The following is a 25,102-nucleotide window of genomic DNA, read 5'->3' as shown; positions in this document are numbered from 1 at the left end:
ATGATTCCCAGTCCTGTCACTGTGGGCAAGGGAATGTTCTGTCACCGGAGGTAATGGACTGCCTTGTCACCCAAATCAACAGAATGAAGACATAAACCTCCCAGACAGTCCGGACATGGAGGTATGATGCATCTTCAGGACATGAGGTACATATGGAGAGCGAGGTATAAAGAAAGTGACAGAAAGAGATTGTGGACGGGTAAGAGGGGGTGGGGGAGCATGTTTCTAGGGTAGATCAGAGAAGGAGAACCAGTTGACTAATGGCTCAGAAGTAATGTGACCTACTGACTCTCATAAGGTCAGAAAAGCTCAACCTAAATTCATGTTTCTCTTTTAATTACTGTCACGTTGCTGTAACACAATTAGCTATGCAAGTCAAAGTACTATAAGAGAAGTATGCTCTTCTTCTGGGGCACTGTATCTGTAAATGTGTCTAAACAAAATGCATGTACAGCATAACATATATAGGGGTGAAGGAACTTCATACTCCTACTCATTCTCTCACAATCTTTCTCTCTTATCACAGATCAGCATTGTGCTTACATTAGCCTGAAAAACTCCAAAGCCAAAGTAAACATAAGCAGAAATGTTGAGGGACACAGTGATCCAGGATGTAAGCACAGCTTCCAATAGCTGATTGGGCACTTCTAATATCCGAACATATTCATGGAGGTATACAGCATGGCCCCGTATCTCTCTCCATAACCCCTAATCTGCTGTTAACCCAAAACATGTTATGTATAGGTATATCTAATAGGGATGGATTAGATTTAAAAAAGAAACGTTGTTGCGCAGACTCTGTATAACAGTTCTTTAAAAAACTGCCAATTGTTAATGCAACAATGTAGTTTACTAATGAACATTCAGGTCAGTGGCACAATAAACGTGTAATTGTACTTAACAGATAGAACTAGCATTGTCTTATGATGACTGATAAAGCTATGAATCTACAAAGGCAAGAGGAGAGGCACTATTACAGCCATGGTTACAGCTGGTAACTATAGCAGGTCTCCGCTCACTTTCTTCGTCCTTTGTAGTCCATCCCACTCCCAAGACCTTGGTCACCGGGGGGAAAAATAATAAAAAATAAAAAAATCTTTGTTTATCCTCTAATTAGTCTTTTCAGACATTCAGGGTTCTCTTGCAATAAAAGTTTAACCCTCTTCAACTTTTTCCAGAAATACTCCTTTGACTAATTGAAAAAATTCAAACAAATGCACATTCGTCCTTCATGATGAAGATGATGAGAGGAGAAAAATATATCAAACATTTATCAAAAAGAGACGCAGAAGTTTGGGGTTTTCTCTCCTAGGGTAATCTTTCCTTCATTTAGAATCTGTATAGCAATTAAATGATCAGAATTAAGTAAGATTTTAGTTATATAACATAATAACAATTAATAAACTGTTACTGAGAAGGCTTTGTGTCATAATTACATAGGATTTAATCAGAATCAGACACAAAAAACAATCGGATACAACTGATCCGGTCCACCATGTCTCATGGAATCAAAAAAGGAAACCTTCAGTGTCATGTGTAATGATCACGACTGGCCTTGCTGAGTTGTATTTTATCTAAGGAATTCATGTGAACGCCTATGTCAGTGCACCTCCTATTACTTTTGGTGTGAATACAAGCAAAGGTACATTTCAACCTAGACAGCAGTTCACTGTGCTGACGTTAACCTCATTGTAGGAGTTTACAAACTCAGTAATGTATTAGAGTAATTCAACATTCTCTTTATACAATGGGACTATAATACACCGATTGTAGTCTCTTATTATAGGTTTTCTGCACCAAGAGAATGAGAAACCCGGGAAAAACCAGGGAGTGAGCAGCCGTGCAGGGAGCCAGACAGGTAAAAAGACTTAAAAATGGTCTGAAATGGAAAGAGCTACAAAAAAATGACAGACTCAGCAGAGATCACAGCAAGGTACTCTAATTGAAAAAGGCGAAAGGAGAAAATCATTAAACAAGTCCCACTGGTGTCTCCCTTATTAGATTCCCCTGCTGGTGTCATGCCGATTAAATTCCCCCTTGTTTCCCCTAACAAACTCTAAACTCTCTGACAGTTTTCTAAAGAGAGGGATTACATAGAACTGCAAGAGCACCGTGCTCTTGTGTGGATTTGTCGGTGGGTATAATTGTAGGAAAACCTCCCATATTTTATCAAAAATGTTCACAACACTAAAAAGGCACTGTTATTGCCATGATCCTTTAAAAATCCCAAGGAGAGAATTCATTACTTTTGAAACTACAAATAAAAAGGGCTTTTTACAATGACTTTAGAGATTATCCCTGAAAGTCATGCAAAATATTGACTCCTTTAAAAGTCTCTTAATCGAACACTCTGTCTTTTTATGCATGTGTCGCTTATGCCTCTGTCGCATCATCAGCATCATAATATTTTCCAGCTGCTTTGTGAGATGAAAACATAAACTGAGCCCGAACCACCAGGAACAGCTGCAGCCATCCATATATCACAGTGCGCCTAACCCTTTATGTCGAGCCTATCACCGAGTACACTAGACCTCATTACTCTCATTAGCTTTTACAGCACTTGGCTAGTAGAGCATTTGCATTTGCAGGGAGACAAGTGGATGGACTGCTGGTACAGTTTTAGCAATACAGTCAACATGCTTTTTGAAATGCACAGCAAAATAAGGTTTGTTTATGTGGTTTGCACAGGCTAATGATGCGTAGCTCACAATATCAAAGCAAATTATGCTGCTGTGGTGGAGCACAATATTGCTGAAATCACCTATTACTGCTTGGTTTGTTTCAAATCAAATCACGGATTTTGTCATATTTTCATCGCCTTAAAGTGACCAAGATAGAAACATTAGCATTAACTTCAAAGTACTGCACCAACCAATTTGCTTACTAGTGCAAGCTTAATTTAGATAGTTTAACTATATGTAATGCTCTGATATCATAAAATCATCAAATGCCTAAAATAACTGGAATAATTTCACTGTATTTCATGGCAACATCTCGTGTTTTTTAGGACTTATGGACACTATTCGGACACTACTCGGAACAGAAGTGTTATTAAGATATTACAGACCAAATGTCTCCCAAAAGATTACAAACAAGGAGGAAGGCAGTAGCTTAGATATATCTATAGATAGCCTTAATATATCAGAAACCAGCTGACATTTCAGTGTTCCCACTGTATATTTACAATAACACAAAACACGCCATGCAGTAATTTCTCTACGCTGCCCTCTATGTATCCTGACAAGATGATAGCTACAGCTGTGACACATTTCACAAAGTAACGTGTCTAACCAGCACTATAGCATAAAGCACTGTCACTTTGATTGTGCATAGAGCCTTTGTCTCCCCAAAGATCTCTGAAATATATTTATGGGAGGGGTAATAAGCAGTTTTAAGTGCCACAGAGGTCTGTCTTTGCTACAGTAACGGGCAGAGCTTCAGCTACAGCGTATATGCACATGTGGGTTTTCCCTACATAAATAAGCAGTGCCCACACCACCCTCTGCTAGTGTATGTGGCTTTGAGTGTGTGTATGCATGCATGCACGCACTGCAGGCCAGAGTCCCAGAACAGCTCGACAAGCTTAATACCATTATCAAGATTTACAGCGATGCTCATGTGGGACTTATATCAAAATGGCTGGTGCAAAGCACAGACAGGGCCGATGTCCCAATTAGCGAGCCTGAGGAATGGCAGTACACGCACAAGCACACACGCACAGACAAGAGGGTCCACAATCCCTTTCTCATCTCTACGTCTCACTATCTTTCTCTCTCAGACACTTCTGCATATTCACTATCTCTTGAACGCTGTCTCACACACACATGCACAAACATACTCTGCTCCCCCTTGGGACACTGCCTCTGGCCTTTACGGCAAGAGAAGGGGAAAAAAAAATGCTGAAATGGTGGAAATAAAGAAAGTGAAAACGAGACGGAGAATGAGGAAGCGAGAGACTGGAGCAGCATCCCAAACAGTTCACAATTAACCAGTTACAGCTTCAAGCCACAAAGTTAACTTTGGCTACTGTGGATCTGATTTTAAGATTTAAAATCTGAAACATTAAGGCGTTCCCAGATTATGTACGAGTGCGATGCTCATGTGGGACTTATAAGTCGTAGCTTTCATACAGCGACTTATTTTCAATCCTTTGCATTTTGGATTTCATTTTAAAAGATAACAATTGACTTATCAGTGATTTAAGACGTATGTTCGTAATCTTCGACAGATAAAGTGTGTGCAAACACGCAGCATACATTGTTGGATTAGTCTCCTGAATGTGTATGTGCATGTATGTGACTGTGTATGTGTGTTTTCAGAAAACCAGGAAGAGCTTTAATGATAGACCAGAAAATGCAGACCAAGCATCTCCCTTTGTGAGTCTCAGAGAGACCAATTCAGCTACTGAACCCGAGATGTGGAAAGCGCTGAAATGTCTGAGGTGCTGCGGAGCCTCAGTTCATTATGATAAACACACCAAATACTAGATGCTCTCAGTGTCAAATCAAAATATCTTGATGATTCATTATTGAGTGCCAAAGAATTCTGTAATTCGCCTTTCAAAAGAGCTTTGGCATGGAAACAAATGACCAATTTCAATATTGAACTGTCATGAATTATTCATGGATGATTGTGGGCCTTTAGGCATTGAAATTTGAGAGCATTACCTTGTGTAATATCAAAACCTCTCGTGATAAACAGAAATGCACAGACCTCAATTAATTCTTTTGAAGCCTAAAGGATAGAACTTAAAATTAATCACATGACAAGATTTAAGCTTCATTCAGGTACTTTTCATCAGCGCTACATGTTGTTCTGCCGTAAGCCACAACACGATACAACAGCAGTGAAAACAGCGATCCATCCCTCCACCTGCTTTCACTTATTCAATTCAGAGTTGTGGTTGGTCCCACGTGTCATAGGGTGAGAGGCGGGGTACATGCTGGACAGGTCGGCAAGCTATCGCAGGCTAACCCAGACAGGCACACACCTTTGGCCAGTTTGGAAACACCAGTTAACCTATCATGTGTGTCTCTGGATTTTGTTGCTTTTCTCTTACCATCGTCAGTCTTTTTAGTCCTAAATCCAGTCGGTGCCTTCAGTAACTATTTACATTTTATTACTTGTTTTACCCACTGCATTTTCGCATTATTCTGATCTCAGTACTGATCAAAATAATAAGAGAATTATTGTCGATATTAGTGACAAAATTGGACAATTCAATTTACATTCATTCAAATTAAAAAAAAAAAAGTACCAACACTTAACACAAAACTAAAATCAACAGGACACTTTGCATTGTGCTACACTGCTGTTAATTAAAACAGGAATATGTTTATTCAACTAATCTAAGTGCTCCTAGAGGCAAAATATTAAGTAGAGGGAGATACTCCTCTACTTCCCCTGCGACATTTTACATACAGTGCAGTATTCCCACTTTGGGGAAGAAAAACAGTGAGAGGATAAAATATCTTTTGTCCAGTTTTTGTCCTGAAGCATTCATTACTTCATTATTCTTTGGTCAACTGGAATGTGACTGGTGATTTCACTGCCTCTTGGCCAACAGGATGGATACACTGACGTGCTGTCGGACAACTCACGTGAGCAACTGCATTGTATTTCTTGGCCTTCGTGCACTCATTATACTGCAGTTTGTGGTGCGTTTTCAGACTGTTGAATAAGTTACTTGAGTTTCTTTGCGGTGGAGACAATTCCACATAAACTCTTTGCATATGATTCAGTCCCATTTGCTCTTAGATAATACCTAGTTATTACTAAATATGAAGTATTTCCACAGAATTTCCAACCAGCAGATGACGTTGATCTGCTTTCAGAGACAAGCTCTTCGCCCTCTGCTGTGCCTGGCGTTTTATTTTTGCTGTAATGGTCTGTTATCTGTTGCATATTTATCTTTCAACATATTAATACTCATCCAGATTACGTGATCAGCACACACAGGTGATGATATGCTTTGTATTCTATTGGCAGAGGATGTATTTCCAATATCATGTTCAGTTAATTGTGTGAAGCCAAAATGATTCATTGTGCTGTCCTGTTTTGAACTCCTTACCGAGCCTCCTCTTTCCTTTCACCTACTGAGAAAAAACTAATTCGTGAAGGAAATTTAAACATTAAGTCTTCAGAAAGAAACAGTTCATCCTTCCCTTTGTCTAGGCCAACTACAAACACACACCTTAACATCCACAGCTACACTTGTCACAAAGTCACAATCACATATACAAACACTCAGAGACACAAATGCATTCCTAAAGTAGAAAACAACAATCAATGTCAGCGCGTCACAGTTCAATAAGCAGACTAAACAGTGTTGCTCAATTATTACTGTCTTGTTTAACCAACAGCACAAGAACAACACTGAGAATCAATACCTTACCACGCAACAGAGTGTGTGTTTTATAACACCGAGGAACGATGTGTGTGTGTGTTTAATCCACTCAATGGATCAGCGACAGGAAAAGGTCTTTGATGATTAAACGTCCACTTAAGCAGTCTTCGCAAATGTGGAGATGTGTGCTTGTGCATGTGTGCGTTAACGTATTCTAAAAGATTCGACAAAGGGGAGATGGTAAATCTGCCTTGATTGATTATCTATAGGCAAAATGGTTACAACATTTGGTCTACAAAGGCTGAATATAACCTGTTTATTTCCACAGATTAGAGAGTCTAAGGTTTAGAGTGCTGACCTCAGCCAGACACTGTTAAAGTTTGGAGTTTTTTCAGAACAATAAATGTTGGCTCGTTAATGCTTCTGATGCTATTGCTCTATCTTAATTAAGTGGGAAATGTCTGCATGACAGCATGAGAAACTTAACATCATTTCATATAACACGCTCTAATAAGGCCTAATTTAGGGCATCAGGTTATTCTAACTCTAGTTCTCTGATGCTCAGGTCACTACATAGTCTGCAAAACCCTGACGGCACCAGTCTGTCTGAAACTCAGCAGCATTTTGTGATCTTAACTCTGTGCTCATTAAATAATTCATCAGACACACACCCCCTCTTGAACACAAAAAGCGTTAGAACTAAAACCTTAAAAGGGCTAAATGGCAGCAGAGCATCATGAGGAAGAAACTATTTTTGGGAAGGCGGGTACATCTCATCCCCTTTAATCCTGGAACAGAAATGTCTGTCAGCTGAGAATTGAATGGCAAATATCACAGCAAAAAAAATCTAAAACCTCAAAGGTCTGTGTCCTCAGTCACTAGTGTGCTTGCTTAAAGAAAATTAAACTTAAATGAGCATCATTTTATTCATAATCACATACATAACTGCCTACTGTGGGTTCTGTGTTTTGTGAAGTGCAGGTGAAGACTTTCTGCCTGTTGAGCTGTACCATGTACTGCTTCCTGTTCAACCTAGTGAGCCAGTTCTGTAAAATACTGCAGGTAGCAGCACAAAGTCAGAAAAAGAAAATGTCAACTCAGAACAGGCAAGTTTGTCATTAGCTGCAAGTTTCAGTTCATTTCCAAACTAAAATTAAACTTTCGCGAGTTGCAAGTTGACCTGAGGCCAAAACGGCAGCCCTGTCCTCATTTTCTGACAAGACCTCAGCACTGAGCGGAGATAAACCAAAACCCTGGAGGGACCCAGAGGAGGAAGCAACATAAATAACTACAGTTACAATACAAGGATTTGGATGAGCTAGAGGGAGCCGTGGGCATTGTCTGGCTTTAGTCAGCTACTTTCTGCTTCTTTTGAAACTGTTCCTTGGGTGTGGATGACATTTCTCAGAACAGAGAAGGGGGAAAAACACTTCAAATGTTTCCACAAAGTTTTCCTTCTTCTGCCTTTTGTTCAAAGTTTAAATCTCCTCTTCCCCTAGGAAGGAAGGAAGAAAAGAAGGAAGGAAGGAAGGAAGGAAGGAAGGAAGGAAGGAAGGAAGAAAGAAAGGAGAGGAGGGAAAAGGCTCAGACCAAAGAGGAGAAAGATGAGAGAGGGTGAGGAAGTGACAGATGCAAGACAACGTAAAAGAAGAACACGCACGGACACACGAGAGCGCTGAGGAAAAAGGAGGTTCTTTTCATGTGGTGAAATAACCCTGCTGTGACACTATGACATAAGCCTCACATTCATTCATGCACTCAGATAAAGTAACCCATATGCACGCTTTTGGCACAAATGCAACATATATAGATTACAGAACATACCATAATGCACAGTATATTTCAACAGCAGGCGATGATGGTGTAACTGATGGCAATAAAACAGCAAAACTTGAAAAAAAAAAAAGATGCACATAGAAACAACAATAATTGTGGCATCATATAATCATGTGTGCTCCCGTGTTTTGGTTTTTACTGTGCAATTAATGCAATAACTCAGAAAAGAGCGCTTTTGAAATGCATAGCCATATTCTGAGAACAAAAATGCAAAACATTAAATCGTTTTCCAAATACATCCCCAGCCAACTCATTGAGTTACAACCAATTTGGTACAAAGATGATTAGGCTGAGAGATGAGCATTTTGTGAGGATAATGGGGATATAATGAATTGTTACAACTGTACAGGTGGCTTTTCCCGCCTTCCTCAAACTCCAACTGCCAAAATATCAGACATGGTCCAAGACAGTGATGGGAAGTAAAAAAACTGCCAGAAGCACAACTGCTACTGCATATGGAGACACAGTTTCTATCCACGCTCCTACTTTAACTGCCAAATTAACCGTTCAGAGCCTGTGAGTGTGTGTGTGTGTGTTGGCTGCCCTGCATTCACACCCCCTTGTATGCTAGTGTTGAACAGGGTAGAGACACTTGTCCCTTAGTGTACTGTGTCTGTGTCTTTCTCCTATTATTGGCGCTCTGATTTAGCCACATGTCATTGGACACTGAGCCAGTTTGTGTTCGGAAAAACCGTTACTGCACAACTACACCAGCTGTGCCTCGGGGATGAGATGATGATGGCAACCGAAAAAGAAAAAGAGCAAAGAAAAAAGAAAAAGCAGAAATATGCCTGAGGTGACTGGATGGGACTATCTCAAATCAAATTTGTTGGATCGCAGTCTTTGATTTGAAACACCTGTCTCGCATTGTGGCCTTTTAATAGTCTTCATAAAATCGTGGCTTCTGCTCATATGAGCCAGTTCTCCAAAGAGTCCATTCTACTATCACTGTGAAAAGAGGGCTAATCTGTGCCTTTGTTGCAAGCTCAGAATGAAACAAAGACTGTGTGGGGCCCCCCCAAACTTCATGAAGACTCTAAAGCCACAGTAACAATCTGCCACGCATGAAAAATAAACAGCTCCTTGACCTAAAATGTCCAAATATAAAAGCAAAGAACTGGAGCTGGTAAGTGGTGAAAAAGGAAAAAAGATAGCAATTATAAAATCAAGAGCCTACTGAAAAGATGTGCAGCTCAAAACAATACTTTTAATTTTAATAGAAACCTTTATCGTGGCTGTTGGATCCTTTTATGATTAATCAGTAGTCATTCATTAAATCCACAAACTTTTTTATTAGATTTCTTTTATAGATTTGTGGTTAAAAGTAGTTCTGAAGAACTAGAGTTCAGACTGAGTTATTTACTATAGAAAGGCAACTTTCTATAGTAAACGTCAGTGTTATTTAATACTGAAATAATTGACTGATGTTCAATTTGTTTTTGACTTTTTTCCATGCGGAGCTATTTTAGCTTTTCTCAACTACAGCATGCGTAGGTGGCTGCGACCGTGTACAATTACATCTAGATTACATCAGCTGTCAGATGACGGCAGAGAGCCCCAGTGTTCATCCTACTTGACGCAGATCACAGATAATGATGCGACACTGCACTGTTTCATGACCAAATGTTCCCCACCTTTAATTAAAACGTATGTTTTGATTATTTTTAAGCATCTAAAATGACAATTAAAAAATAAAACACTGAATCTTTGACTAAAACAATAAAACACTGACTTTTTAAATGTTGTCCAGTTTCAGAAATATACAGTGCAGTATCTCCAAAAAGCCTGTCAAAATTAGTTAAATATGAATATTTAGTCAGGACCAGAATTGTGTTATATCATCACTTTGAGTTGCCAGTCCTCATATTAGAACTGAAATTTCAAGACAGTAAGTGACAGCACAATGTGTGTCTTAAGGGTATTTTTCAGAAATTGTATCATAGAACTACAGAAATACGTGAGGATAAAATTATGAAATGCCATCAAGTAAAGTGCATACGATATTAAGCACAGGGTGTGGGCATAAAATTGAGAGAATGAGACATTTCAAGGTCAACCCAAGGAGAGGATTGTTGTGTTGTTAATAAAAATCACTAAATCTTGTAATGGACCCCAGCAAGCCTGAGAGTTTAAAAAAAACAAGTAGACAAGCATCAAGTTATGACACATACACACATGCATGAACACATACACTCAAAGCCTGTGTGGGAAGAAATCAATGAAAACAAAGCATTGCTGAAATGTGCTATAAACAACAGCAAAAAGCAAGTCAGTAGGTCTTTACTTTTATAGCTGCACTGCTGAGTCACAATGTGAAGCACCCACAATAAAAACCAACTGAGGTTGCTGAGACACTGTACGAGACACCATCTTTAATCTCTCAGTCATTCAAAACAACTAAAGCCGTCACCCATTGACCTCATCAGCACCCCACTTAATTTTAAGCCTCTTTGGAAAGAGCCTTTCCTAAAAAGTAATATCTGATTATCTCCGCCAGCTGCTGACTCAATGGCTGGCAGCAAACGGTTGACCCTTGAATCTTTTTTAAGCTTTTTAAGCATAAAGGCTATTGGTGCGATAAGTAAAAGTGAAAAAATAAACAGAAATAACTTTGATAAAGTCAACAAATTTAAAATCCTACTCTTCATTCGGAAAGGTGAGTTTGCTAAGCTAGAGTCGTGATTTGTCAGAAGTATTTTTGAGTAGTGTTGTGTTTGAATGCCTTCCTTCACAGGCCCACCTATTTCTTAAAGTAGCTTTTTTTGTTGGGTTTTTAACTTTTGATATATTTTTAATCTATTTTTAAAGTAAAATAAAAGCCACTTTTTGACTAGCACGCCTGTACCCGTGTGTCCTTTGCTGGTTCCATTGCAGACTGGTTAACAAAAAACTATATTTACTGTTGCAGGGTAACAGAATTTTGTTTGACTGTTAGCTGTTCAGTTTTAACATTGCGAAATAAAAGGCACACAAAGATGGAATATTTTAGACCAGCACTGTAAACCACCCACTTATGTCCTTTGAAGTGTTGCCTTACTTTAGCATAACTTTCAGTTACATTTTGCCTCATTATCTGAGACGTTGCTTGATCTTGCTCTAATTTTCCTGCTCTAGATGTTCTTTAGACTACCTGAGTAGGTTACATCTTAATTTCTGATATCTTTAGCCTGCACATAAAGCTAGTGAATCACTGACTGGTCTAAACTGCAGCTAATTTTGATACAAATCAGTGCTGCCTTTTCTGTTTGGAGCCAGGAACAACCAAGGGTTGTTGCTTTTCAGACTCCCATCTTCCTCAGACCAAATCAAACATTAGCTCACTAGAAACATTAATCAGTGACAATCTACAAATAGACTGGTGAATAGGGTACTTTAACTACATGGTAACTGGTAGTCTTGTATAATCAAGTGAAAACATTAACTTTTTAAACACTGCACGAATACATGTCTCCAATTCAGAAGCTCCAAGTCCAAGATGTGGTTAGTCTAGGAGCCATGAGGAGATGCAACTGACAGCTGTCAATCAACAGTCACGTGAAAGACATCAAAGCTTTTATCCTTTATTAAATAATTTTCATAACTACACAAATTTACCTATAAACAAACAAACAAACAAACAAACAAAAAAGTCAACTGACTCCATATTTGATTAAATACAAATGACCTAATACACTGTAGAACAAATGAGGCTATTTTTGTTCATCTTTAACGGCCTCAGCTGTGAGTTAGGCTTTCCAAACTATTCATATGAGACATAAGGCCTTTCTTTGTGTTACTTTAAAAACAGCTAAAGTGCAACGCGCTGTTCTAGGATATTTGTCATCAGACTTGAATGTTTCAGTATATTTTGGCACTAGACTTTATTTCCACATTGGCTACAGCCCCAAGTGGCAGCTGCCGCTCCAGTCATAACCTCAAAACAAGCCAAGTAACGCAGACTTCATAGAGTGACCTTCAACTTTTAGTGTTTTGTTAAATCAAATTACGTTTCTCTCAGAGAACTGTCAGAAAGGTGATCCCTTCTATCGCCTCCCCCCCACCCCCCTCGATCCCTAGCCCGTCTCACTCTTCTATGATCACCTTTTTCCCTGATGAACAAAAGATTTCACAAAGCAAGACTTTCTTTTTTTTCCACAATGTAAAGTCATTATTCTCTCTCCTTTGTCTCCACTCTCCACCTACAAGTACCTTCCTACCTGTGTTCCTCTGGGGGAGGTGTTGGTGGGAAAAAAAATGCTGTGTGCATGGATAATTCTGGAATATAACAATGTGATATTTCATCTGCACGCGCACACAAACACACTCGCCGGACACAGAAAACGTGCCTTGTCAGCGAAGTACTGCCCATATTCATTAGCCACTTAGAATGCTGTGTTCAAATGAATCAAAGTAAACTGCTTACACGTAATCTTGTCACCCGCAGAGTAAAATATACCACGTCTGTTATTACATTGGTGTGGAGCCAAAATGAGTCAATGGCCTTGCAGTACCATATGGGTGTCTAGTGTACAGAGTATATTTGTGTGTGTACAAGTTTCTACCTACTGCAATAAATGCTAACAGAATAAGCTGCTGTCATTTGTGCACATTATTATCTGTGCATGTGTGTTATGTATTTGCTTTTCATAAGCCTACAAGGGGAATAACACAGTGAATTACATCATATCTATAGCGAGCAATGGCCGAGCAATGGTTTTTGGGGGGGTTTTACAACACACACTAAATCCTTTTTTCTTTTTTTCACTGCATCCTACTGAATTACAATGTACGCTTTCAAGAAAGGCTTCTATGCGCGTTTGTTTGTGTACACGGATATGTGCAAAATGCAAGCGTAAGCCTAGGAGGTAAAAATTTGCAGTGGCGATTATAGTAATTATGGTTTCAGGTTTTTTGGATATTCCTTTAGATGGACCACTAGATTACCAGGCAGTTTTGGCAAAGAAAGAGGGAGAGTGGGGAAAAGAAAAGAGTTACTGTTGGGGAAGGGGTGGACTGAGGGAGCAAGGGAGAGAGGAAAACTTTCAGAAGACAGGGAGAAGGAGCGCAAGAAAGAAGGAGAGAGAGCAACAAAAAGGGAGAAGAGAGAATGTAGTGGCGAAAGATAGGAAGATGAGAGAGACTAATCCTTCAGGCAGCTTCCAAACACTACTCAGCCTGCTCACTCGCTCCCTGTTCTCCTCCCCCCATCTCCCTCTCCGCTCTCGACCAAGAGTTGAATGGACTTTTACAGTGCAGCTTTGTTTCCCGTCAAAAAGGAGCATGAATGTCAAATTCTCAAAAAAGAAAAGAAAGAAAGAAAGAAAGAGAACACCTTCTTATGCTGTTCTTTCACTTCCCTTCTCTAATCCAACACACTCTCTTTCATCGTGTCTCCATTTCCCTGTGTTTCCCTATGTTTGTCCTTTCTTCTCTGCTCCCTCACTCTCACGCTCTCAGTATAGGACAAAGCTCATAACAAGCTTTCAGCAGAGACAAAAAGGACCCGGGACCCAGCCTCGTGGACCCCCTGTCGCGGCATGTCGTCTTTTCTCAATGGCAGCTTAATTACATATTCATGGCAACACAAATAAGACACTCTTGCTCCAACACACAAACACGCCACTCGGCCAAAACACCCAACATCCATCTGCTGGTCGTGTGTCTGCCCTCGAGAAACTGTTCTTCCAAAAGAGAGCAACACATATGTGGAAGTGTCTCGCCTCATATTCGCCTGTTTGAAGGAGGGACACTTGTGTAATGCAGCCACACAAAAGTTTAAGCGCTGCAAACATCTGTGATATTGTTCAAAAAAATAATAATAATAAGATACACACATTTTAAATGTGCAGCCTGTCTTTAATATGTGCACCAAGCAAGCAAAAAATAAAAAATAAAATCTGGAGACGGAGCAGACTGTAGCTTTGGCATGAATCCAAACAAAGTGTCAAAGACAGACACGGGAGGGGGCGAGGGATTAAGTTGAAGAGGCAGAAGTTGTTGGGTCCAGCCCTCCCACAGGAAGATGAAACAAAGGTGTCCTATAATCGCTTGTCTCCAATAAGTGAAGCTTGCTGCTTGTTGTTTCTGAAGCAAATAAACCAACCCGTGCTATTTACTGGAGGTTTTACAGTATCAAATAAAAAGAATATATAGACCATGAAAAGCCTCGGCTGGCGGCTGCAGACACAGGCAAGGCCTTAAAACAAAGAGATTCAGGGTGAGATTTCAATGAAGAGCAGCTGGCATAGTGTGGAGCTCCATTTCTCTACCTGTCTCGTTCCTTCCTTTCAATTCCATTTATCTGTACTGGACCCGTAGGAGAAGGCGTTTGTTTGTGTGTGTGTGTGTGTGTGTGTGTGTGTGTGTCTCAATGTGTAGGCAAACTCTCTCTCCCTCTCTCTGCCAGATAGATGAGTTTCTGTGACCACACACACACAAAAAATACAAAATGTCCTGCTGCTTGTGGGCCCCGTTCGGAAGCACAACAATATGTCCAGTGTTTTGGCTACACTCTAATTAAACAGCGTAAATCTAAGTAGAGAAAGACGCTGAGTGGTGAGAGACGGCAGCAGCAGGGGAACAAAATAATAAAAAATGACAAAGATTTACAAGGCAAACAGCATGTCAGAGGTAGCAGATGGGAAAGAAGAAAAACAGGACAGAGAATAGGAGAAATGGGGACATATGACAAGAGGGAAGAGCCGAGACATGGACAACAGCACAAAAATCTGTGGCCCGGCACTGAGTGGCAGGGATTCACCAAGTCCAACTGTTTACTACTGGGATCAGAAATGCAGAGTTTCATAAGCAGCAACTTAATCACAAATGACCTTTTTTTAGCCTTAGAAAACAAATTCTATTGGATGTTTCTTTACAAAAGGTCATTCGCTTTTTTGTTGTTTTTTTACAACTCAACCCGATCTGCCCATGTGCAGCTAATTTTCATACCGTTTCTGAATGCATTTTTTCCCTTGCTGGTGGAGCATAATTAACAAATTTTAAAGATAAAACAGTCAAACAGGGTTATCATTTTCCTGAGTGCAGGATTCCATGGGACCAACGGGAACTATATAGTAGGCCATTAATTGAGAACAAACGGCGTTTTCTCAGTACAACCACCCTACACACAGAGACACGCACACGGGCACAGACGCAGCTAACAAAAACAAAAAGCCTGGAAATGAGAGCACCAAATGAGGCCTTAGGTTTCTCAGACCATGAAAAATTCATAATTCCAGGTCTTTACATGAAACTCTAGAAGGAATTAGGCCTAACAGCGGGAGACGCTGGGAATCGGTTTCAGAATATTCTGCTTTCTCTTTTTCGTCTTTTCTCTAGCTCAGGCTCTCTCTCTCTCTAGTAAACATGCACGTTCACAGAGACACAAATGCACACAGCAGAACACAAGCGCGCACACACAGGGATGCATTCTTATGTTCCATCCTGGGTTTTCCCCTGCGGAGAGTAAGATACTAAATGGTGCAAGTGGTGTCTGGCGTGACGCAGTTTGTCGACACAGCCTTTTGAAAACCGCACTTCTTCAGAAAGAAGGATTTCTTGTCTTCTTTCCTCAAAGAAAAACACGCCTGCAAAGTTCTCTGCTGCTACACAAACAACTCGAGTTCGGGCTCTTGATTCTCGAAATAGGTTGAGCTGTAATTGCTATGTGTTGATGTACTGAAGGTGGACGGCATTTTCACAGTGCAACATAAAATGTACTCAGTGAATAGATGAGCAGCCATGGCCCACAGGCAAGCAGGGAAAAAAAGGTGAGGAAAACCCATTCAGCAACTAACAGAAGACACTGACTGAAAGGATAGAGATAGAGAAAAGGTGGGTGGTAAAAAAAAAAAGTCTCATCACTGGTCACACTTAAAGAGAGAGTCTATGAAACACACGGATGAGTAAGCAAGGATAAGATTTTTTTTTTTTTTTTTTAAAGAAAAAGGCAGAGAGAGCAAGGGAAATCTGCCATCACTAGGCTACTGCTAGCAGCAGGAGGGTCTTCGATACAAAACAACCCCAGACACAGTCAAAGACTTCCTTTCACACACTCCCATGAACGCCTGTCCGCGCACACAAGCCATGCACATAGAGTATGCTCACACACACAACACACACAGAAAGCAAACAGAATGCTGCACTGTCTGACTGAAAAAAAAAAATCTTTCTCTGTGTGTGTGTGTGTGTGTGTGTGTGTGTGTGTGTGTGTGTGTGTCTGCATATGGCAGTAAGTGTGACAGTCAGTGAGCTTGTCCAGTCCTAGTGGAGTGATCAAAGCTAGTACAAACCACCCAGAGAGATCTCCCTTCCTCATCCATTCATCCTTTCGCTTTCTCACTTTATCTCCCTCCATCTCTCTCTCACACCCTCTGATGCAGAAACGCCATCATATTTACCACGCAGAATCTGCTCAACCAATTGCACAGTGCTGGCTTGAGCAGCACAGCCAATCAAAGTGGCCTATTTAGTTCCAATAATTCCCAGCTGCCCCCCTACAAGCACTGAACCCTGGATGGCGGCACTACACCATAGGACAGGGACATAGCATAATGGGAGACAGCATGGGAGCCCTGGCAATATTATAATGCTGAATGTGCACACACACATGCAATGAAACGCCACATGAGCTCGGAACTCTATGACAGTGCCAAGTTCGCACAAACGCGCAAACACACACACACTCCACAGGAGTTCTCTGAAACCGTCCCCAACCTGCCAAGTTTATGAATGCACACAGCTCACAGGAGTCGTGTAAGCCCAACTTTACAGTTCTGTACCAACACATTCACATACATATGCAACTACACACCAACAGTTCTCTGTAGCTATAGAGCACAGCTTTAAACGAAGTGAGAAAGCATCCTGAAATAGATCTGAATGTTCAGTTTAAAGAAACGTGTAAGCTGTAACACAACAAGCTGCCACACAAATGCACGAAAAGTTGAATTGTAGAACCTAGCTACACAGCACCTGAGTCATCGTGGTTTTTTTTTAAAAGTGGACTTCTGAGACTTTGTGCAGCAATCTTGACATCCATTCATTCCAGATCAAAATGTAAGGGGGCTTAGCTAATGGCTTTAAAAGGCACAACTACTTGCACTCAAGCTGGCATGAGAGGATTTCAACTAACACTCTCCTCTGATTGTACTGTATGTGCACATGTCAGTGTGTGCACAAGCGCCTTTGTGTATGAGAGACTTCTCCACAGCCCAATACACTTTCTACCGTGCTGCACAGCTAGGAGAGACGTCTGCAGGCCAGATTAAATGACTGAGAGCTAAAAAATGAATGAATAAATCAAAGGTTCATAATTAAAAGCTTAAGGGAGAACTAAATGTGAAGTAAAATAACTTGGCTTGAACTCTTTGTGTGAAATAAGTGTACTCAAAATGGATTTAAAAAAAGAAAAAACAAAACAAAACAGCTTCCCTCTATTTGAGAAACCTTTGTGATTCATTACGATCAGATTTGAATCAAAAGCAGCACCAGCATCATTCCCACAAACACCATCATCCTGAACATCGTTAGTCATGACTTCAAAAACAAACTCTGCTATTAAACTCGCCAAAAACCACATATTCCACTGTGGAGTACAAACTAGAGGCCAACAGCTGGCCCTAAGACATTCAATGATGCATGAGCTGCAATGGACGGAAGAATAATCTGGTTAGAACAACTGGATGTATTTTCGTGTTCCATGTACACGGAACGATGTTTGGGATTTGAAGGAGGTTCTCTCCCACTGATCCACAGACAGGATCAGCTAGGTACACAAAGACCCCCCCTTCAGTTAAGTTGTGTTTGTGTGTTTTACCCCATTCAATAGAACAGCTAATGAAGTGACTCCTCTCACACAAGGAAACGACTTCAGAGACACGAGCCAAGTTGGTTGTGAACAGTGACAGAAAAAACACACACATAACAGCTACGCCAAATGGATGCGGAAGAGGAGAAGCAGAGGATTCAAAAGATTTTTTTTCTTTTAAATGAGGGCAGAATGCGAGAAAAACGACACTTTTCAGGACTGTGAAAATATACAAGTTTCTTCTCCCTTAAAACGCATCAACAGTTTAAGCTTCCAATTATCAGATTTTACAATGAAAGTTAAATTGAGCCGCGTATTGGCACCGATGTGCAATTTATCAAAGGTTGGTGAAACCCTGCTCAAATCGTGTCCCCTAAATTGAAATGTATCGATTTAACAGTAAACCAATGGAGAACGGTTATAATGAATGTTAGCGGCAGTTACTGAAAAGCTGTTCCCCAGGGCAATGAGAGAAAGGTGGCAACAACATCATGTCCAATTACTACCCAGATTCGGCACAAAAACCTGAGGCTAATCTGTAATGTCAATACTAATGTATGCACTACATCCTTGTGTAGCATATGACAGTTACTCTAGGGAATACTCTAGAAGTTTTTCAAGTGGAATTATTAGTTTTATGGCAGAGGCTGAAGCTTTGCGTGAATTCTTTATAAGAAACTATAGGGTCATAGCTAAATAGAAGACAAACATCGAGCAAGAGTGGCTTTAAGAAGGTCAGCTTTTAAAAAGGTGGTGGTGAATAAAGCTGTGTCGTAAAACAGCACCGGGGCTGGGCATTAATTCTTTTGGAGGAACATTAACAGGGCACAAGTTCTCCCTGAGAAGGTCAATAAGAATGTGAAAGCTGGAAAGATGCGTCTGGTTTCAGCATTTTCACGAATCCCACATGGTTCATGATAAATTAAAAAAAAAAAAAATCCTATCCAGGAGAGCATCCGGTTAAAAGTTGGGCTGCTTGCAGTGTATGACCCGCGACATTCCCCACAAACACCGGCCATAGTGGGTGGTTGCTTCTCACTCTTCAGAAATATCACTTTAATATCCCCGTTATGCTTCACTAGGGCGTATAGTAAGTAACGGCTCTAATACTCAGCACCGAAACATCTTTACATTATGTGTTTGCGCTATCTTTGGATTCTGCTTAATCCTGCTGGGCTGTATTACAGTCCTCACTTTCAGCCCATTCCTTCTGCCTCCTTCCGATTGCGTTATGAGATCCATAAGACTGTAATTGCCTTTAACCTTCTGGCGGCGCAGTGTTCGTGACTTCTGATCGGTCTTTCAATCGGAGCAATGGACCTTCGTTAATTTTAACGAAGTACTGCGCAATTAATGCACTAGTCGCCCAATCAGAGATTCTCCAGCCCTGCCTGCCCTTCACGGTGTTTTCACATTAATGTAACTGCATCTGCGCATAGTTCATTTGTCCGCTCAGAACTGAAACAGAACTGGCAGAAAATCCCCGCAATATTCTGTTCTGCCCGCGAGGTCCCACGATACTGCTCGCGAGTTTTGCAATTATATTCCTATTTATCTGGTTCTCAATAGTGGGTCAAGTGCACGTTTCTCTGTGTATTAAGTCTAATTTTAAGTCGTTTTTCTACACAGCAGGCTATCGTTTTCGGTCTTCCCGGATTAATTAGCCTATTAGTCGTATTTCCCTGGGAAGAAAAAAAAGTGGGCTGTGAGTTTAGCTGCTTTTCAGCACACTTCAAGCGGCCAAGAAAATGCGCATACACAGTTTACACATTAAGATGCTGACCATATACTAAGCTAGTCTTCTACTCTAAGTCAATTTAAATGGAAATATGGCCAAAAAAAAGTATATCTCCTTGTTGAGGGGATACTTCTCTGGGTCTACTAATTGACATGCCGCCCATACCACTTAAACGCACCTCGGCAGTGAAGGAGAAGGCCCATCACTTTCAAACGTGCAAGGTGTAATTAAAGAGCTTGACAGAAGACGCGCTCTCACGCCTTACCTTGAGCGACTCCTGCGTGTATTAGCACCAGGACAATCAGGATCCTCGGCGTGGCGCTCATTCTCACCAGGCTGGAGCTCCCGAGTACTATTCCACTTCTCTGTCCACTTTTACCCATTACAGGCAACGCGTAATACACATAAACTCCTCCGTCCACGGTGGGTGAAACGAGAACCCACCCCCCAACACGTCCTCCACAACAGGATCTGCTGGTTGATCAGACGTGTCCAAGACCAAAGCGGCTGGTGTGTAACTTCTAGTCCCGATGTCTAAGTCCGTCTCAAAAGGCGCGGGGCGAGCTGTGATAGCAGAGGTGGAAACAGCCACGGGCTCCCTTCACTCGTGTCAGCGGCACTGCTGCCTTGCCACTAAGCTCTCTCCGTGCGTTCTCTCCTTCTCCACCGTCTCTGTTTACGCAGAGAGAAATGCCACCGCCCTCTGGCTACCATGCGAGACCATGTTTCTCCCTCTCTTCTCTTCTTTGCTTCCCTTTCCCTGTCTTTCGTGAACGTACACACGAAAATACGAAATGCAGATAAAATCTCAGCTCACGCGTTTCACTTTTAATGACACGTCTGAACAGCGTTGTGCTCGTGGCAGGTGCGTTCTTTCACTCTAAAGACAGTGAACAGACTTTAAAGAACCTTGTATTTCCTCCTAGATGCTAAAATTTAGGAGAGAGGGAGTAGTTTAACTTTTTTCTTTACTTTCTTGGATTTTTTTATTGACCATCTAATGATTGCACGTGTACGAGTTTGTGCGCCTTCAAAATCTCTCAGTGTGGAGCAAAGCAAGGATAGGGTTTCTCGAGAGCTTAGTTTACCGACTAATGCCTGCCCCCTGACGGCCACGTCCGTTGGACCTGCATGAAGACATATCAGTGAGAGGTATAATTCAACAACAGCTTCTTTTATTGCTATTGGGTTAAACAGAATAGATGGATTATTTGATATTCGCAAGGAATAACTGATTGTGCCTGTGACTGTTCGCTTTTCCCTCATTCTTTTGACCACATTTCTGCCCCTCTAGTGCCAGGTGCGTGTACCATAAATCCAAGTGTTGTTGTGACCCTCGGACTCAGTTGCTCTTTGAACTACTGGACATCCACTTCTTCGTGATGTGCATCATCTTAAAGCAGACTACTAGAAATAAGTGATCACTTGCCATAGAGACGAGCACAGGAATTTATTCAAAAATGAATGCCTGAATGTAAGATTTTATTAAAAGCAAAATGAGAGACCGTTCACCTTAAAAGGAGAACTCCTTCAGTGCCACTTCCCATAGATGTGCTAGAGAATAATGAACTTTCAAATAAAATTATGCAGTAGCAATAACCACTTGAATTTTGCACTGCAATCCTTTAATAGTTCTACATTTGCGGACTTAAGTGTCAAAACTTTTTACAAGGCTACATCTAGATTCTTATTCCATTTTGTCAAAAGTACAACCAGGTATCATGTGCATCTTTAAGCACTATATGTAACCAGTGTCACCTTAAAGTAGCTGAATAATAAGGAGGAAAAATGCTTAAGTCACTAACAGACTCAAAATAAACTCTACACACATATCAGTATGTGTGTTTCCAGCACGCACACACACACACACACTTACAGCTACCATAACTCTCGACAGTGTTGCTGTGCAGTCATTTGAGCAGCACAGCCTGGATCATGCATTGTAAATGGCAATAGTAAAATATGCGCTTGGTGCCATTTGTCACCACAGCAGCCCTGCAGCTCAGTGACTACCAGTGGAAGTAGCTGCTACCCACAGGGACCTGTAAAAGCCTTTTTATTCTGCCACTTTATTGGGAATGGGAAAGCAATAAGTTACCCAAGAAACATATGGCACACTTAGATATGGATCGGGACTTACCCCAGCAACAGTCAATGGGAAAGGGATTCTCACAGTTCCATGTGGCCGTACAACACATTCATATTTTGTATACTCATAGTCTGCCAGTGGCTTAAATGTGTAAGGAGAGTATTACGGCAGTTTTGGCAGCATCTCAGTAAATCTGGTAACATTTGCCTCTTCCTCAAAATTTCCTTTGGAGCTACGTTCTCTCAGATTTATTCATGAAAACGTGGAGGCCACCAGCAGTATATGTTTTGATTTCCCTCATTCTTTTGACCACATTTCTGCCCCTCTAGTGCCACCACTGCGTGAAGATGAAGGTGCGTGTACCATAAATCCAAGTGGTTTTTGTTTTTAAAAAAAGAGGTATTATTGGATTCCTTCAAGTCAAGTTGAAAGCATTGTGATGTCAGCCTTGCCCATACTGGATATTTAATCATTTTGGCTTTAACGACAAAGTTTAAGAATTGATACAGCCCTCTTTTTTCCCCATACTTTCCAAAAAAAACAAAAAACAAATATAATCCTATTGAGATGAGGTTTTCTCAAACTCATATGGATTTCTGATTTTAAGTTTTAGTCTGTCACAGACAAGATAAATTGACTCAGGACCCCATTTTCAGGAAGCACAAACAAATAATAATAATTATAATTTGCAGTTAGTATTTCTCCAATAGGGGGCGCAGCAACAACCGTGTTTGATTTAAACAAGGCTCAATCATGTCAGCTTGTCTTACAGGCTGTGAATATTTGGACCATACTGAAGGTTTCAGTTTTTTTAAATGAAAAACCTGATTTAATTTGTTGCAGCCACTTTTACTTTTAACTTAATTAGATGCAACTGATATAACAAATGTCCCAGATTGCTGCTTGTACTAAATTTTGTGACTGTTATTTCACTTTGTGAATAACTCTTCCACTTAAGATGTAAGAATTAAGACTGTATGTGTGCATGCATGTGTGCGTGTGTGTGTGTGTGTGTGTGTGTGCGTGCACGCCCTGTCAGCCTCAGGGCCTAAATCTGTAGCTCCTACAGGACTTTGTCGCATTGTCCCTGTCTCTTTTTTTTTTCTTTGAATGAGAGGATCATCAAAGACAATCCAACATCACTATATTCATGTTTTTCATCATTACTGAACTAACGACACTGTGTCTAGAAAGTTGAAGACATTTCCCATTGGTTGCCTGCGCCTGTAACCCACAGCATCAAAGCGGCTCCGATAATGAGAGCGGGAGACACCGCTGAGGAAGACTGGAGATGATATCTTGATAATCCAGAGAAGAGGCTCAAAGAAAGGTGCTTTACCACGTAGAGCCTTAAAAAACAATCTGTTTTTAACGTCAGTACTGCTTTTAGTGTTGTATACTGATATGTGCGACTTTCTAATTAGTACCAGGCATTTTCAGTCTATATTTTTTCATGGTTCTTAAAGAAGAAAGGTTCCCCTTTTAGCGGCTACTTAATTGCTTTTGCTGCTGAGAGTTAGATGAACAGATTGATAAGACTCATATCTGGCCAAATGCAGTAACTCCTTAGTGTCTTGTTGTCCCTATAAAGGTTGCCTGGCAACTAAAGAAGACTACAAAATGGTCCCTGTAAAACAACAACTTGAGGTCTTTATATTTGTGCACAGAGAAAACAATCAACAAATGCTACTGGTGTTTAGTCAGTGTTACTTTTTCATAGTAGGTGGTTTCTAGTCTCCATTGCGAGCTACTGGCTGCAGTTTCATGTAGAGTGAAAGTGATTGGTCGTCTTGTGGCTTAATGGAGCTTGCAAAGAAAAGCGTCTGGACTTCTTTAAGTTGCTTGAAGACGTTTCACCTCTCATCTGAGAAGCTTTTTCAGTTCTGAGGTCAAATGGCGGAGAGTCCCAGATTTAAACCCAGTGGGAATATCCCCCCACAGAGGGAGAAAAGGACCCCCTGATGATCCTCTAATCACATGAGCCAAGGTGTGAAAACGGGTGTGGGTCCCAATCAGCCAGGGTTTCGGGTGAGCTCATTGTGAAATCTGGCCCCACCTTATCATGCGATTTCCAGAGGTCAGATGGCCCAGGATGTGAGTGTACGTTAAGGCGTCTGGGGAGGGAACTCAAAACTGGATTGACTGCAGACAGTTGGTGTCGTAAACCACCGCCTCTGTTCAAAGATGGTCGCTCACAGTGGACATAGATGGCTTCTTTCACTCCTCTTTGAAACCATCTGTCCTCTCTGTCCAAAATGTGAACATTGGCATCCTCGAAGGAGGACCATCTGACCTCTGGAAATCGCATGATAAGGTGGGGCCAGATTTCACAATGAGCTCACCCGAAACCCTGGCTGATTGGGACCCACACCCGTTTTCACACCTTGGCTCATGTGATTAGAGGATCATCAGGGGGTCCTTTTCTCCCTCTGTGGGGGGAAATTCCCACTGGGTTTAAATCTGGGACTCTCTGCCATTTGACCTTAGAACTGAAGAAGCTTCTCGGATGAGAGGTGAAACGTCTTCAAGCAACTTAAAGAAGTCCAGACGCTTTTCTTTGCAAGCTCCTTTGACTACGATGACCTGGATGACTGAGAACCTTCACAAACATCTTGTGGCTTAACATTCAAAATCCCTCCCCCAAAACTTTCCTGACATTTGAATTGGGGTAGAGGTGATGAGATTCTTTATCTCTGTCTTGGTCTTTTGAAAATTTAGGAAATTGACAATTCTTTGAGCTCACTTCATGCTTCATGCTATTAATGAGCATGAAGTAGCATGCAAAAGTTTTTACTCCATATACATGCAGAATAAGAGCCCAATCTTTGATCCTCTGTGCCGGTTTACATATCGTGTGCGTGAGAGTGTTTGCATGAAGGTTTATGGTCAATTTGTATTCATGGTAAATGTGTAAACAGAAAGTGATGGTTGGGATTTAGAAAAATAAAATTTGAGGTTCTTCTCTTTTCACCAGGTGCAAAGGTTTCGTGATGAGCAGCCAACAGCCAGCATGCAGCTTGTGAACATTTCAGTTTGAGTGGTAATATTGACTGTGGACTTTCATCTTTCAACCAGTCTAGTTTTTCCCGGGTAGAGCATGGTGTTCACTTGTTTTCTGTCATAATATAATAGGCTACAGAAAACAAGGGGGTGTCTTTTATAAAAATCCTTTTCCAAAAACCAACCCATGGCAACTGCTTGACAGTTTCTACCTCATTAATTGAAGACACTGGAGGAGAAACTCAATTCCTTGAAAAAACTTAAAATTGCAATAAGCTCCGTGCGACTCTTGCACTTCATCTCTAT

At 41.0% G+C, this 25,102-nt stretch overlaps 1 protein-coding gene across 2 annotated transcripts in view; it reads right to left on the bottom strand.

Moving 5' to 3' along the window:
- The window catches only part of unc5ca (unc-5 netrin receptor Ca), a 189,972-nt gene extending 169,500 nt beyond the window's left edge, over nt 1-20,472 (bottom strand). For both annotated transcript variants that reach the window (XM_085475563.1, XM_085475564.1), the window contains exon 1: nt 19,973-20,472. In XM_085475563.1, coding sequence (XP_085331689.1) covers nt 19,973-20,090 — 118 coding nt within the window. In that variant the 5' untranslated portion in view covers nt 20,091-20,472. The remainder of the gene's footprint in view (nt 1-19,972) is intronic.
- Between the last annotated feature and the right edge of the window lie 4,630 nt (nt 20,473-25,102).

Source organism: Copadichromis virginalis, linkage group LG12 (genome assembly GCF_057382275.1).
Source record: "Copadichromis virginalis isolate Kocher_CV1m ecotype Utaka linkage group LG12, C_Virginalis_male_GT1.1, whole genome shotgun sequence".
NCBI lineage: Eukaryota > Metazoa > Chordata > Actinopteri > Cichliformes > Cichlidae > Copadichromis > Copadichromis virginalis.
This window is presented reverse-complemented; position numbering and strand designations above follow the sequence as displayed.